Raw genomic sequence first — 14,965 nt, forward strand, 5'->3', positions numbered from 1 at the left:
GTCAGGCTGGCTGATGCTCTCTCCCAGTGTCCTGCAAGGGACAGCAAAGCTCTGTGAGGATCAAGCACACAGTGGCTCTGTGTCTAGTTTTAGCTGTGCATCTATAAATTAAGTGTGATTTTGAATCTGAGCTCCTTCATCAGGGAAGAGTTTGGGGAGGTATGTAATGTCTCTGAGAGATGCCTTGGGTCAACTTCAGAGTGTTTCCACTGTGGAAGGCCACGTCACTGAGCCCCTTGTCAAGGCACCTGGGAGAGCAGAAGGTTCCACCCCAGCCCCTGAGCTTGGCAGAGGCTTATCAGCTGCCCACCCCAGAAACTGCTGCTTCCTCGGAAGGGAGAGGGGTGGCTGCCTGCTGAATGAAGTCCCTATGCTCACCTTGCGAGCATGCACACCTCCAATTTTCACATCCTTGTCCCCATTTCTAGATGAAAAGTGCCACTCTGGGAGGCACAGAACCCCGCCTGGGGCTCCATTCTGGCGCAATACATCCTCCTTCCCTCCCAGCAGCAATCACTGGCCCCCTCCCAACCGTGTTTTCCAAACTGTGGTTTGGGCCACTTTATTTCCAAGGAGGGTCCTCCGGGAGGCGAACGTGAGGGGATTCTGAAGCGCTGTCTGTGGGTGACCGCGCCTGAAAGCCCCTTCCTCCATAGCTTCCTCCTCTGCCGAGTGTTGGAGGCATCTAAGGGGCTCATCATCACTGCCAGGAGTGACCTGGAGATCCAGGCCCCGTGAAGCTTCCTCAAAACAAACGAGTCCCTCCTCTCTTGACTTCTCACTGCGTTTACCGCACACCATCCGATGAGAGGAAAAAGGCGAGTTTGTGCCATGTTCTCGTTTCAAAAGACCGTTGGTGACGAGGAGGGGACAGAAGCACCTTACAGAAGTAAGATGTGCAACAATTAGGAAGTGCAGGGCAGGAGCGAGTGGTTTCCATAAACCAAATATTCTCTGGTAAGGAAGAACACGAGAGCCTGGATTGCAGGTAACAGGGGTACAGGAGTGCACTGCAAAAAGGTAGTTGTTACTATTTGTATCCTTTTGCAGGACCCAGAAAAGCTTGCTGGGTCCATCAGTGTTCTTAAATGAGGTGGGTCCTTCACTGGGAATGGTCCTCAGAGTTTGCACCCAGCGCTGGGCAGGGCCCTCTGTTCCCCTGAGTGCCCTTTGGGGGTCTAGACACAGAGTCTGGACGTCAAGAAGAGAAGCATTTGCCACCAGGCTCAATGGCTCAGGCACAAGAGCTGGCTCTTACTTTTGAGAATCCTCATTTGAAGTCCCCAAATCGTAAAAGCTGGCACATTGAAAGTCACAAATTCCCAGCGCTTACAAGCCTCTGCTCGATGTAAGATACAAGAAGAGAACAGAAACACACATTTTATTGGGGGCGTTTGGGTGGATCAGTCGATTAAGCGTCCGACTTCAGCTCAGGTCATGATCTTACGGTTTCTGGGTTCGAGCCCCGCGTCGGGCTCTGGGCTGACAGCTCAGAGCCTGGAGCCTGCTTCAGATTCTGTGTCTCCCTCTCTCTCTCTGCCCCTCCCCTGCTTGCACTCTCTCTCTCTCTCTCTCTCTCTCTCAATCTCTCTCTCAAAAAATAAAATAAAACATTAAAAAAAAAAGAAATACACATTTTACGAAAACATTTTTTTGTGACATGGCTATGTTGGTAGCTCCAGATAGCTCATTGACTGGACATGTCCTGCCTAGGGGACAACAGGAGCTGATCCCATTACAGAGACTTAATCCCACACAGACCAGGCTTTGACCCTGGGCTCAGGAGCTAAACAGTCAGCCTCATTAATTTGAGACATCGGAAAAAATAAAAACCAGCTTCAGGATTGACCTGAGGTTAGAATGCGACTTTGACTCTTGTCATCTGCCCACGCCTGCGCTGTGGGGGTGGGGTAGGTATTCTTCCGGCCCCCCCTGAGATGGACTTCCTTCCTCACCCCCTTGTGCAGGTCAATCCGGTGGCTGCTGGCAAACTGGGTCTCTGGGGGGTGGGATAGAAGGGGCCTGATTTGTAGCCTTTGCTGATTTCTGTGGTCTAAAGACTCCCACCGTGGCCAATTTCAAGCTACCAACAGTTTAACAGCTCGCGGGTCAAGTTCCTGAATATTTAGCAGTCGGGTCTCAGGCAGGAGTCGGTTCTGACCAACTGATCGGTGTCTGACTCATTCAACATTCAGGCAGTCCACAAATGTCTGGTGAACACTGTGTTCGTTTCCTTTTTCTTCGCTGAAGCGTGACATACGACGCTCTGTTAGTTTCAGGTGTTCAGCGGAGGGATTCGACATTCACATACATTAGGCAATGCTCACCGCGCTAAGTCCGCCTACCATCTGTCACCATACAACACGCTTGCAATATTATTGACTGTATTCCCTAGGCTGCACTTTATATCCCCGTGATTTACTTATTTTATAACTGGCATCTTTTACCTCTCAATCCCCTTCATCTGCTTTGCCATATTTGTTTCTCTTGCTGCCGCAACCCAAGTTTCACAAGAGTAACCGTTTAAGACCGTGCTCATCTACCTGTTCACAGTGCTGCTGGCCAGAAGTCCAGCGTGGCATGGCTGGATTCTCTGCCCAAGGTCTCACTGGGCTGAAATCAAAGTAGTAGCAGGCCTGAGGTGCCCATGTGGGGCTAGAGGTCCTCTTCTGGTTTTTGCGGAATTCAATTCCTTCCCTTGCTTTCCACGTGGCGTCCTCTTGAGGGGCCCCAGCAACAGAGGGTCAAGAATTTATTCTAATTCCTCTGACTTCCCCTTCTGCCACATCTGTCGGACTCTTCTGCCTTCTTCTGTGTGTAAGGGCTCATGTGGTCACTCTGGGCCCTTCCCGAGAATCCAGGATAATCTCCCTATTTTATTTATTTAATTTTTTTTAAGTTTCTTTATTTTTGAGAGACAGAGACAGAGTGCTAGTGGGGGGAGGGACAGGGAGAGAGGGAGACACAGAATCTGAAGCAGGCTCCAGGCTCTGAGCTGTCAGCACAGAGCCTGACGCAAGGCTCAAACCCATGGACTGCGAAATCATGACCCAAGCCGAGGTCGGATGCTCAACTGACCCAGGCACCCCGGATCTCCCTATTTTAAATTAAGTCATGGGGTGCCTGGGTGGCTCAGCCGGTTGAGCCTCCAGCTTCGGCTCAGGTCATGATCTCACAGTTCATGGGTTCGAGCCCCGCATCAGGCTCTGTGCTGACTGCTTGCTCAGAGCCTGGAGCCTGCTTCAGATTCTGTATCTCCTCTCTCTGTCCCTCCCCCGCTCACGCTTTGTCTCACTCTGTTTCTCAAAAATAAATAAATGTAAAAAAAAAAAAATCTTTAAATTAAGTCAGGAATCTTAATTACATCGGTAAAGTCCCTTTCGACATTCATGGGTTTACCACCAGAGGGCAAAGGTCATGGGAGCCAAAATTCTGCCCACAGGTGCCTACCATGTACTAAGCACCATTCTTAGCATTTGGGAAACATCAGTGAATGAAACAGACAAATGCCCTACCTTCACAGAGCTTACATTCTAACTAGGGGTATAAAAACACATAAGGCTTCCAGCCACATGTACACTCTCATAGTTCAGATTTCTTTCAGTTTGGGATTAAAGTTCTGCCTCTACCCCCCTCACCCCCCCTTTTTTTTTCCTAACCAGAGAGGCCCAAGAATTTGTGGAGAAGTATGAAGGAGCCTTAGGAAAGGGGAAAGGCAAGCGACTCTACGCCTACAGGATGCTGATGGCTAAGGTGGGTGAGAGAGAGGCAGCAAACCCCGGGGAAGGGCTTGCTCAGCCTCTGAACCTGGGTGACATCACAGGCACCTGCCCAGCCTCTGCATTTGTGGCTGGCTCCCCCCCCACCGATCCTCAGTGCGAGGTCCAGCCGACTGACTGATTTGTCCGGGAAAGGAAACCAACTGTTTCCTGTCAATTTCTCTACATTTATCTGTGAGGGCTCCGGTGTATCTGAGACTCATTTCCTCCCCAGTGAAGAACTAAGCTCACAAAATTGATGAGGTTAAAAAAAATTAAAATAAAATAAAATAAAATAAAATAAAATCATTGATGAGGTTAAAACCACTGGGATCTTATTTTCCAAGCCCCAAATCAGGACAGTTCATTTGATAAATCATCTATTTTTATGCAACACCTTGAGCGTTTTTTCCTGTATTCCCTGTTCATGGGTGTGTTTGAGTTTTAACTTTTTCTTGGGGCCATTTTGATATTTCGTATTCTTCCCAAAACTCAATCATTTAATTAAGATCTTCGTATGTATTACCAGAAAGTTGCAGGTGGTGGTCCCATAATTTTTGGAACTACTTTCTGTGTATGTTGGGTTGGAGTCTTTTTATTCCTAATATTCTCTTTTCTCCTTTTTCTTAAATTTTTTTTAGGCTTATTGATTTGTTTTAAAAGGCAGACAGACAGAAAGAGAGGCAGAGAGAGAGACAGACAGAGAGAGAGAGAGAGAGAGAGAGAATCCCAAGCAGGTTCTACACGGTTAGCACGGAGCCCAAGGCAGGGCTTGAACTCACGAATGATGAGATCATGACCTGAGCTGTTTTTTCTCCTTTTTCAATTTTACTTGCCCAATAACTATCTTTGGGTCATTTTATTAATTTGATCTAGAGACTATTTACCACTTAATAACTGCACACTTAGGTCTTCCCCCCCCCCCGCCACCCCCACCCCAGCTGAGGAATGTGCTCTTCGAGCATATCTTTGATAAATGATTCTGTTTAATCATGTTTCACTGCAAATAGTTCTAGTTCCTTCCTTAGGAAAAGGATGGCTGTCCCTCCTCTGTGTTTACCTTCCCTCATTGTTTTAAATTCTTTACTTCCTCTCTTTGCATTCTCAGAAATGTCTCAGGTTTATTCTCAGTATCACTGAACCCATTTTCTTCTGCTTCAATTATAGGCTTTATTATATTATTATAATGTTTCTTCTCCTTCAATTACTGGGCTTTTAGTTACCTTGTAATCCTTCCATGCTTCCCTTACATTCTTTTTTAAAACTCAAAGTGTTATCCTTTACTTAGAAACCACATTTCTTGTATCCTGTTGTGAATGCAGGCTCGTTTGTCAAAAATTAGTTATGGAGCCTAGAGGCAATGCTTTTCAAAAGTTACAAAGAGGTGTGTCCCCTTTTCCTTGTTCTGCGATACTATTTTTCAGGCCTCACTGGCTGTTTTAGTCATCCAGATCTGGATTTCATGCGCGGACAGAATGGGTAGCTTGCCTGTGTCTTATTTGCCCGCTATCAGAAAGCCTGTTTCTGTAGCCAGCCAGAGACAAGCATATCTCATCGCCCAGTCCTGGGAGAGCAGCTCCCGCCTCACCTGGCTCTGAGAAAGGGAGCTGAGGTCTTCTCCTGCCCGCGTCCCATCCCAGTTTTCTGATTCTCTAAACCAATGAGGGATAAGAGCTTCACTACAGAGCTTCCCCAAGGCCTTCTCGGCCTCTGCCCCACCTATAGGGCATCACTTTTCAGGCCGAGATGCCCACAGCCTTGAGGGGCTGTCAGCTGGTTGCCGAGTGATCAACTAACTGGCAGGCCGTCCCCAGGGGCCTCCCTGAGCCATGTTCATTACCCCTATTGGCCTCAGCCTTGCAAGCCTACATTCTGTACTGATTTTATCAGCACCCCGACAGGGGATTGATCTCTCAAGGGAGGACTCCTATTGATAAAGCTTCCGAGACCGATAGGTAAAACCAGCTGGTGGATTATTAATTTACAAGGAGAAATAACCGATGACAGAACTAGAAATGCGAAGTCCGCATCAGCAGTGCCTTTTATTTTTGATAGTAGAGTTACTTACACGGGTGGCTAAACCATAATCCCAATTCCATGTTATTGATTTGCAATGACAAAACGCTGCCTTCGAAACCAAAATCCTCACAGCCCAGGTGACGGGCAATGCTTTCCTTAGAGACAGGCTTACATAGAAAGCCAAATAAGCCAAAGATTAATTTTTTTTAACGTTTGAGAGAGAGAGAGTTCGAGGCAGGAGAGGGACAGAGAGAGGGAGACAGAGGATTCAAAGCAGGCTCTCGAGATCATGACCTGAGCTGAAGTCAGACACTTAACCAGCTGAGCCACCCGGGCACCCCAAGCCAAAGATGAATTTTGAGCGTGGAATCAGAGCTAGGGAAGGCAGATAAAGCCATGGGACTGAAGTGCCCAATGTCCACAGTCTGCTATTCCCCTTCTGGTCTTAGGGATATCTCTGCCATTGTTCTCAACCAGGTTTTGCCCTCGGCTCGTCTTCTCTGTTGCATCTGTGACCACCACCCTCTTCCACACACGGTTTCCTTCCTTAAATAGCAGTCATCCCATCGGGTTACGGTCAAAGCCTACAGATCTAGAAACTCGCCTGATAAACTTCCCTTTTGATCCCTTAGTGAATTTACATGGGAAACCTCATTTCCTTCAGGAACATGTTCTTAGGAGACCTTTATCATAATGGAAGCTGACCTTAGGGTCTTCTCCCTCCTACCTCCTTGTCCTCTGTTTTCTGTGAGTTGTTGTTTCTGTTGTTGTTGTTCAATTCCAAATGGATTCGTTGCCAGGGAGTGGGGTTGTTGGAGAGCAGCCCCTTGAGAGCTAACCAATTTTCACCCAACCGGCAGCCAGACAGCCACTCAAGTTCCTGACTGGTACGAACTCTGAGTGTTGGACCTGGAAACAGACCACGGAGAGAAGCAAAATGCCTTTCTAACTCCTTTCAGCAAAAAAACAAAAAAACCCCACAAAAACAAAGAAACGGGCTGTTGTTTCACCAGGAGAAGAATGGAAGCCATGGTTTGAGGGGGCTTACTCATTTCACCAGCACCGCGTTGGAGGGACAATTCCTATCAGATTTAGACACCTGAGTGTCCGCTAAATGTGGGTTTGAGAGCTACGAGACTTCTTTTTGCCCTTCAATTTTTGTTTTAAGATTTTAAAAAAAGTTGTGTCAGAGGCTGCTAACCCAATTTGATCCCCCAAACCAGACGTCCTATACAGAATTCCTAAATTCACATATACACGGTCCAAACTTGACATTTTATCGGCGCCACAGACCAACACAAGACTTTATGTTGTCCTGGCTTCTCTTACCCTCTGCTCCTGATTTTGGTGGTGATGTGTCAGCATCAGTGTGTCCCCCCCCAGGCCCCAAGGCGGGATGGTAATGAACTGAGTGTGTTGCCTGTTTAATTTCAGAAGTGGGTCAAGTTTAAGAGAGACTTTGATAATTTCAAGACTCAGTGTATACCCTGGGAAATGAAGATCAAGGACATTGAAAGTGAGTATTTTGGTGTCAGCATTTGTAGCTGGTGTGCTAGAGTTTTCCAAGGGCTTGGGTTGCGTTCGTGACCAACTGATCGGATTCTTCCGTAGGTTCTGTTGTACTGGAAAACAGAATGGGCTTGGAACTAGTCAGACCAAGATTTAAACTGTGTTTCTTCACTGTCTGACTGTGGGAGTTTAGGTAGAGTGGTTAATCCCACAGAGCCTCAGGTCACTTATCTGGAAAAAGAAAATGGAGATGAGAACATCACGTTCCACAGCTGATGTGAAAACTGAATCCGTCACCCACACAAAGCGCTTGGTAGTGCTAACGTCCTCCTTCGGTGATGCTTAAATCCTACCGTCTTTTCTCTCCCCAGGTCACTTTGGTTCCTCAGTGGCATCGTATTTCATCTTTCTCCGATGGATGTATGGAGTTAACCTCGTCCTTTTTGGCTTAATTTTTGGCTTAGTTATAATCCCAGAGGTAAGACAAGGGCTTTCTATATCTTCAGATAGCGTTGAGGCTTATCATGACACCACCCTCTTTAATCAAATACTCTTCTGTTTTACAAAGAACCAGTCGTTCATTTTAAATTCTACACTCCCATCAATTGCCCAGATAGTTCGGGACAAAGCACGGAACCAAATACTTCTGTTCCTAAATTAAGAAGTGGACCCCACACTTTTCTATCTTTTGTTTTACTTTAAGATCAGTAGAGAATTAATATCTTAGTAAGTTTTTGTTTTACTCTGGAAAAAAAAAAGAGATGGAATGCATTCTATCGTAATTTATTACAAAACAAACAAACAAAAATGAACCCTCACGAGGCGCCTGGGTGGCTCATTCAGTTGAGCGTCTGACTCTTGATTTCAGCTCAGGTCATGATCTCACAGTTTGTGGGTTCAAGTCCCACGCCAGGCTCTGTGCTGACAGTGAGGAGTCTGCTTGAAATTCTCTCTTTCTCTCTCTCTGCCCCTCCCCCACTCATGCTCCCTCTCTCTCAAAATAAAGAATGAAATAAACTTTAAAAACAAAACCCTCACATTTAAATAGCACTCCTCACTGTTCTCCCACTATACCCTTATCACAGATGTAAGTACATCCTTACCTACTGATGAGTAATTGAGAAACAAAAAAGGAATAAGCAAGTTATGTAAAGTCACACAGTAAGTTTGCAGTGAATGAGATCCCAGGTCTCCAATGTGAGCCTGGAATCTTTCCCAAGGGAAATTTAACAAATTAGATGATTTCTGTGAGGAATACCATCAAGCATTACAGGACCAATATATGAGTGAATAAACAGGATGACTTATTCTTGGAAGGGAAACTTAATACCGTAAAAAAAAGTCAATTCTTCCTAAATCAATATGTAAAGTTCATACAATTCTGATTTTTTTAGAATTAAGGATGCAAACACAGGCGTATATATTAGAGTATTGATAACAGAACTAGATACATGCAAAGAACTAGCAATATTTCTAATGCCCAACAAAAGGTAATTTGTTAAGTAAGTTTATGGTAGATACATGTGGTTAGATATTTTGAAGCCATTTTATTTTGAGACATACTACCTGCCGTATAGAATTGGTCATAAAACGGGGCGCCTGGGTGGCTCAGTCGATAAGCATCCGACTTCGGCTCAGGTCATGATCTCGCAGTTTGTGAGTTCGAGCCCCACGTCGGGCTCTGTGCTGACAACTCAGAGCCTGGAGCCTGCTTCGGATTCTGTGTCTCCCTCTCTCTCTGCCCCTCCCCCACTCACACTCTGTCTCTCTCACACAAATAAATAAACATTAAAAAAATTTAAAAAAAAAAGAATTGGTCATAAAACAATAAAACAATATTATGCTAAATAACCACACTAATATATATTTTATTATATATATGTTTATATATGTATTTGATATTCATATTTATATATGAATTTATATAACTATATATTTATATAATATAAATGTATACAAGTATATATAATAAAAATGTATACAATTATATATAATATAAATGTATATAATTATATATGTAATATAAACTTATATGATTATATGTATAATATAAAATTTTATACTTATATATTATGTTTATATAATATAAATGTATATAATTATGTATAATATAAATGTATATAATTATGTATAATATAAATGTATATAATTATATATAATATAAATGTATATAATTATATATAATATAAATGTATATAATTATATATGTAATATGAATTTATATAATTATATATAATATAAATGTATATACTTATATATTATGTTTATATAATATAAATGCATATAATTATATATAATATAAATGTATATAATTCTCTATTTTATATATTTATCTAATATAAATTTATATAATTATATATTTACATAATATATATATAACTCAGAAACAACTACGAGGAAACATACGCATATCTAACCGTCATGATCTTCGGAATGTGGAGGTGATAGGGAATTTTTTTAATGCTCTCCTGCACTTTTTCACATTTTCTACAACGAGTACATGATAGGTCTAAAACCAGAGAAGTGATTAATGTCATCTAAAGGAGAAAATGGGTATGTCCTGCTCTAAGAAGGGAAATATTGCACGCCGGGTATGAATGTCTCCATGTGTTTGTATTTTCTCCACACGTCATCGTGTCGTCCTGTCCCTTCACAAGGTACTAATGGGCGTGCCCTATGGAAGTATTCCCAGAAAGACAGTGCCTCGGGCTGAGGAAGAAAAAGCCATGGATTTTTCGGTCCTTTGGGACTTTGAGGTACCATCACTAACAAGCCAATGCGCTTCTATTCTGTGATTGTGAGGCCTAAAAGATTGCATGGGTATGTGTGAAATATTGCATTGAATCCCTGGAAAACCAGTGCTTTACTCAAATGGGAGCCCCCACTATGCAAAATGAGCTAGCCAATCATGTCCTCCTAAGTCCCCTCCGTGGGTCCTTTCTCCAGCCACACACTGCCCCCCTCTCTCTGCCAGATCCATCTAAATGATCTTACAGGGAAGTTTTCTCTCCCCACACCCACATTAAGACTCCAGGGCTCGCGCCAGTTCAGCCGTTCCCAAGCTTCACATGGCATCCTCAACTGAATGTCCTACCTGCTCCTGAAATTCAGTGCCTGTCCAGCCAAACCCACATCGCTTTTTTCCATCTCCTTTATTGGAACCACCATCCATCCGAACACTGGTGTGAAACCTGAAAGTCATCCTACACTTCTCCCTCTTCCCCACCACCACGCCCCACAACCAACCACTAAATCTGAGCCTTTCTCCTAAACCCATCTTGACTCCGTCCCCTTTGCCCCATCCCTCTCGCCTCTTCTTCCAATAATGTCCCCACCGTACCAGGACCATGTCCGAATCTTCTACCTCTGCTCCTTGCTTTGACTTGGCTCCTAAAATCTCCATTCCCTCTGCTGCCAGCATGATCTTTCTGAAAGGCAAACCTGGCCCTGTCACTTGGCTACCTTGGATATTCATCTATTCCATCGTTTCCAAATGGAATAAAAGCCAATGTTCTGAATCAGGTTTACGAAAGAACCGTTCACCATCTGGCCACTCCCTCCCTCTCCAGCTCCATTTCTATCTCAGCCCTCACACCTTATGTTCCTGTATTTGTCAAGTTTGGGAGAGATCCCTGAACCCATCACATATCATTGCCTCCCTGCTTCGGCTCAGGACACTGCCTGAAACGCCCTTCCCTCCTTTCTGAATCCACTCACCTCCGTGCCTCTGGAGGGCTTGGTCTGTAGCTCCAAGGAGTTCCTGAGGCTGAGAGGCCCGGCTGTGATGGTTCAGGCAACAGGTCATTGCTGCTGTTATCCTTCACACTCCTAGGCAGGTTCGAGACTTCTCAGGTATGCGTGGAAGTGAGTTGGAGTATTTTTCTAAGATTTTGGAATAAGTGTGTTTCAAATAATACTACACAACTAAGTATTATATACAACTACTACTGTGTATTACCACTAAGGATTTCCTTTATTCTTTTTTTCTTTCATTTATTTATTTATATTTTGAGAGAGAGAGAGAGAGAGAGAGAGAGAGAGAGAGAGATTGCATGCACGCATGGGAGGGGCAGGAAGAAGGAGACAGATCTGGAAACAGGCTCCGTGCTGTGAGCGCAGAGCCCAGTGGCAGGGCTGAAATTCACAAATGGCGAGATGACCTGAGCCAAAGTCAGACGCTCAGACGCTTAACAGACTGAGCCCCCCAGGCGCCCCTCCGTTGTTCTTTATTTCACTCAAGGACTCCTATGGAATATCCTATGTGCTTAAAACAAACTGAATTTACTCAACAGTAATCCTCTGTTTTGTTGTCGCTGTTGCTCCCAATGGGCAAATTTTCTTTTTCTATTTTTTGTAACGTGCTGTTTAAAAAAGTAATCTCTACCCCCAGTATGGGGCTCAGAGTCACAACCCCAAGATCAAGAGTCACATGCTCCACCCACTGAGCCAGTCCAGGTGCCCCTAAAATGTCTCAGGCCAGAATTAAAGTTTTGGAGAACTTCTATCCATCACCACGAAGCGACAGTGTCCGTTTCTCAGTGATTAAATCCTTTTCTGATGAGATCAACGAAGATATTAACAAAGGTGACTTTTTATTTTATTTTATTTTATTTTTAATTTTTTTTTTCAACGTTTATTTATTTTTGGGACAGAGAGAGACAGAGCATGAACGGGGGAGGGGCAGAGAGAGAGGGAGACACAGAATCGGAAACAGGCTCCAGGCTCTGAGCCATCAGCCCAGAGCCTGACGTGGGGCTCGAACTCACGGACCGCGAGATCGTGACCTGGCTGAAGTCAGACGCTTAACCGACTGCGCCACCCAGGCGCCCCCAAAGGTGACTTTTTAAATACGGTGTAAGAAGTATGTCAACATTTGGCAGATTTTTATAACATACGGAACCATTATGTTCCCTGTGACCAAATACATGATGTTACAGAATTACGTGTGGGTAAAAGATAGTACAGGATGGAACAATTAAGCTTTAAAAACTTTACATCTCGAGATAATTTTTTATTAATTTTTTTTTTAACGTTTATTTTATTTTTGGGACAGAGAGAGACAGAGCATGAACGGGGGAGGGGCAGAGAGAGAGGGAGACACAGAATCGGAAACAGGCTCCAGGCTCTGAGCCATCAGCCCAGAGCCCGACGCGGGGCTCGAACTCACGGACCGCGAGATCGTGACCTGGCTGAAGTCGAACACTTAACCGACTGTGCCACCCAGGCGCCCCTCGAGATAATTTTTTTAAATCTTGGGACAATTTGAAGCTTACAGAAGAGCTGCGTAAATAGTACAGAGTTCCCATGTACCCCCCACCCAACTTCACTTTATGACACCATCTTACATGATCAAAACTAAGAAATTAATCTTGGTAGAATAGTAACTGAAGTGTGATATTTATTTGGATTTCACCAATTTTTCCACTAATATTCTTTTTCTATTCCAGGACCCAATTCAAAATCTCATACTGTATTTGTCATGTCTCCTTAGTCTCCTCCAAATCCATGACAATTCTCTGTCGTTCAGTGACCTTGGTACTTTTGAAGAGTACTGGACAGTGGTTTCGGAGAAGGTCCCTCAATCTGGGTATCTGTTCTCTCACGATTGTAGTGAGGTTATACATCACTGGGAAGCCTACCACAGAGATAATATGCCCTTCTCCGGGGGTCAGATCGGGGTTACATTATGCTGATGTGTGTTATTAGTGGTGATGTTAACAGTGACCAGTTGGTTAAAGTCGTGTCTGCCAGAATTCTCTGCCATAAAGTTAGTATTTTTCTCTTTTTAATTACTCGGTATTTTGGGGAGTGCGATGGATTTTAATATAACAAGGTATGAAAAGTCAATTACGTGATTCGGATTCCACATGACAACTAACATTTAAGATGACCGTTTATTGAGCTTACGTATCATATCAAAGAAACAACCCAGGGGCCCCGGGCTCAGTCGGTGGAGCATCCGACTTCGGCTCAGGTCACGATCTCACAGTTCGTGGGTTCGAACCCCGTGTCAGGCTCTGTGCTGACGGCTCGGAGCCTGGAGCCTGCTTGGGATTCTGTGTCTCCTTCTCTCTCGTCCCCTCGCCTGTTTGCACTCTCTCTCTCTCCCTCTCTCAAAAATAAATACACATTAAAAAAAATTTTTAAAGAAGAAACAACCTTAGGTATATGAAAGACTGTTACGATTTGTTTCCCCTTTCCAGCTACATATCTATGTGAGGCCAGAATAACCCCCCGCTTTACATTCAGCAAAGATGTCAAAGAAGGGCCAAAATTCTAAGCTTCTGTTACAAATAAAAAGTGTACTGATTATACCTAAAACCAAATTATATCTGAAAACCAAACCAAAACTTGAAGTTCAGGGGTGCCTCGATGGGTCAGTCAGTCGAGCGTCCCGCTCTTGATTTCGGCTGAGGTCATGATCCCAGGGTCGTGGGATCGAGCCCCATGTTGGGCTCCATGCTGAGTGTGGAGCCTGCTTGAGATTCTCTCTCTCTTTCCTGCCCCTCTCCTCTGCTTGTGCACGCTCTCTCTTTCTCTCTAAAAAAATAAAATTAAAATAAAGGGGCTCCTGCGTGGCTCAGTCGGGTAGGCGTCTGACTTTCGAGTTTGGCTCAGGTCACGATCTCACGGTTCGTGAGTTCAAGCCCCACGTTGGGCTCTGTGCTGACAGCACAGAGCCTGCTTGGGATTTCCTTTCTCCCTCTCTCTCTTCCGCTCCCCCACTTACACTCGCTCTCTCTCTCTTTTTCTCTCTGTCTCTCTCTCTCTCAAAATAAATAAATACACTTTATAAATAAATAAGCTTGAAAAAAAAAGCAAAAATCCTAAATAGAAATGAAAAAAAGACTTGAGGCTCAGATTCGACTGTGAGTCTTATAATGTATAGTTTTCTCTGTAAGTTTTGCACTGAGAAAGCTCACAGACTCCCACCTGCTTCCAGAGTGTTAAATCAAGACCCTGGCATTGTGGGGGGAAAGAATTTGGAGCTCTACGTGCCTGTGTGCGTGCACATGTGCACGCACACACACACACACACACACACACACACATCCCCTTATCCCCAATTTTATCCGGTATGTTAGCAACGCTCTCCTCCTCGTCCTGTATCTGTAAGCATTCTGTATAATGGAGAATAAAGAGAACAAAGGAGAGACATGGAGACATGGATAGACTCGGGAGCACTGGGGGAAGTAAGGTACCCACAATTCTTCCTTTCTCCTCTCAGACTCCCATTAACCCCCTGAGAAAGACATTCCCAGTAGAATGAAAGTGTCTGGTGACTATATGCACGAAGCTTACAAACCCGGAGCGTTTGATCTGCTGTCCCGCAGGGCTACATCAAGTATTCTGCTCTCTTCTACGGCTACTACAACAACCAGAGGACTATCGGGTGGCTGAGGTACAGGTTGCCCATGGCTTACTTTATGGTGGGGGTCAGCGTGTTCGGCTATAGCCTGATGATTGTCATTAGATCGTAAGTATGACCGTGTCTTTCACAGGCTTTTCATTTCCTTCACACAAACATCCTGCTCCTATGGCCACTCTGTGCCTGCTTACCTTCCTGTGGGAATTTAGAGAGAAAATAAGGAAACAAAAAATGCAGATATGCATTGTCGTATGTAGTATAAAAGGCATAAACAGGGTAATAGGGGAAGTTTGGGGAAATGGGATAGAAG

General features: G+C 44.4%; 1 protein-coding gene across 1 annotated transcript in view; it reads left to right on the forward strand.

Annotated features, from left to right (window-relative positions):
* Positions 1-14,965, forward strand: part of TMC2 (transmembrane channel like 2) — a 69,166-nt gene that overhangs the window by 23,520 nt on the left and 30,681 nt on the right. Inside the window, exons 5-9 of the mRNA XM_043553311.1 lie at positions 3,663-3,753; positions 7,212-7,293; positions 7,658-7,764; positions 9,944-10,042; positions 14,621-14,763. Of these exons, the coding sequence (XP_043409246.1) occupies positions 3,663-3,753; positions 7,212-7,293; positions 7,658-7,764; positions 9,944-10,042; positions 14,621-14,763 (522 nt within the window). The remainder of the gene's footprint in view (positions 1-3,662; positions 3,754-7,211; positions 7,294-7,657; positions 7,765-9,943; positions 10,043-14,620; positions 14,764-14,965) is intronic.

Source organism: Prionailurus bengalensis, chromosome A3 (genome assembly GCF_016509475.1).
Source record: "Prionailurus bengalensis isolate Pbe53 chromosome A3, Fcat_Pben_1.1_paternal_pri, whole genome shotgun sequence".
NCBI lineage: Eukaryota > Metazoa > Chordata > Mammalia > Carnivora > Felidae > Prionailurus > Prionailurus bengalensis.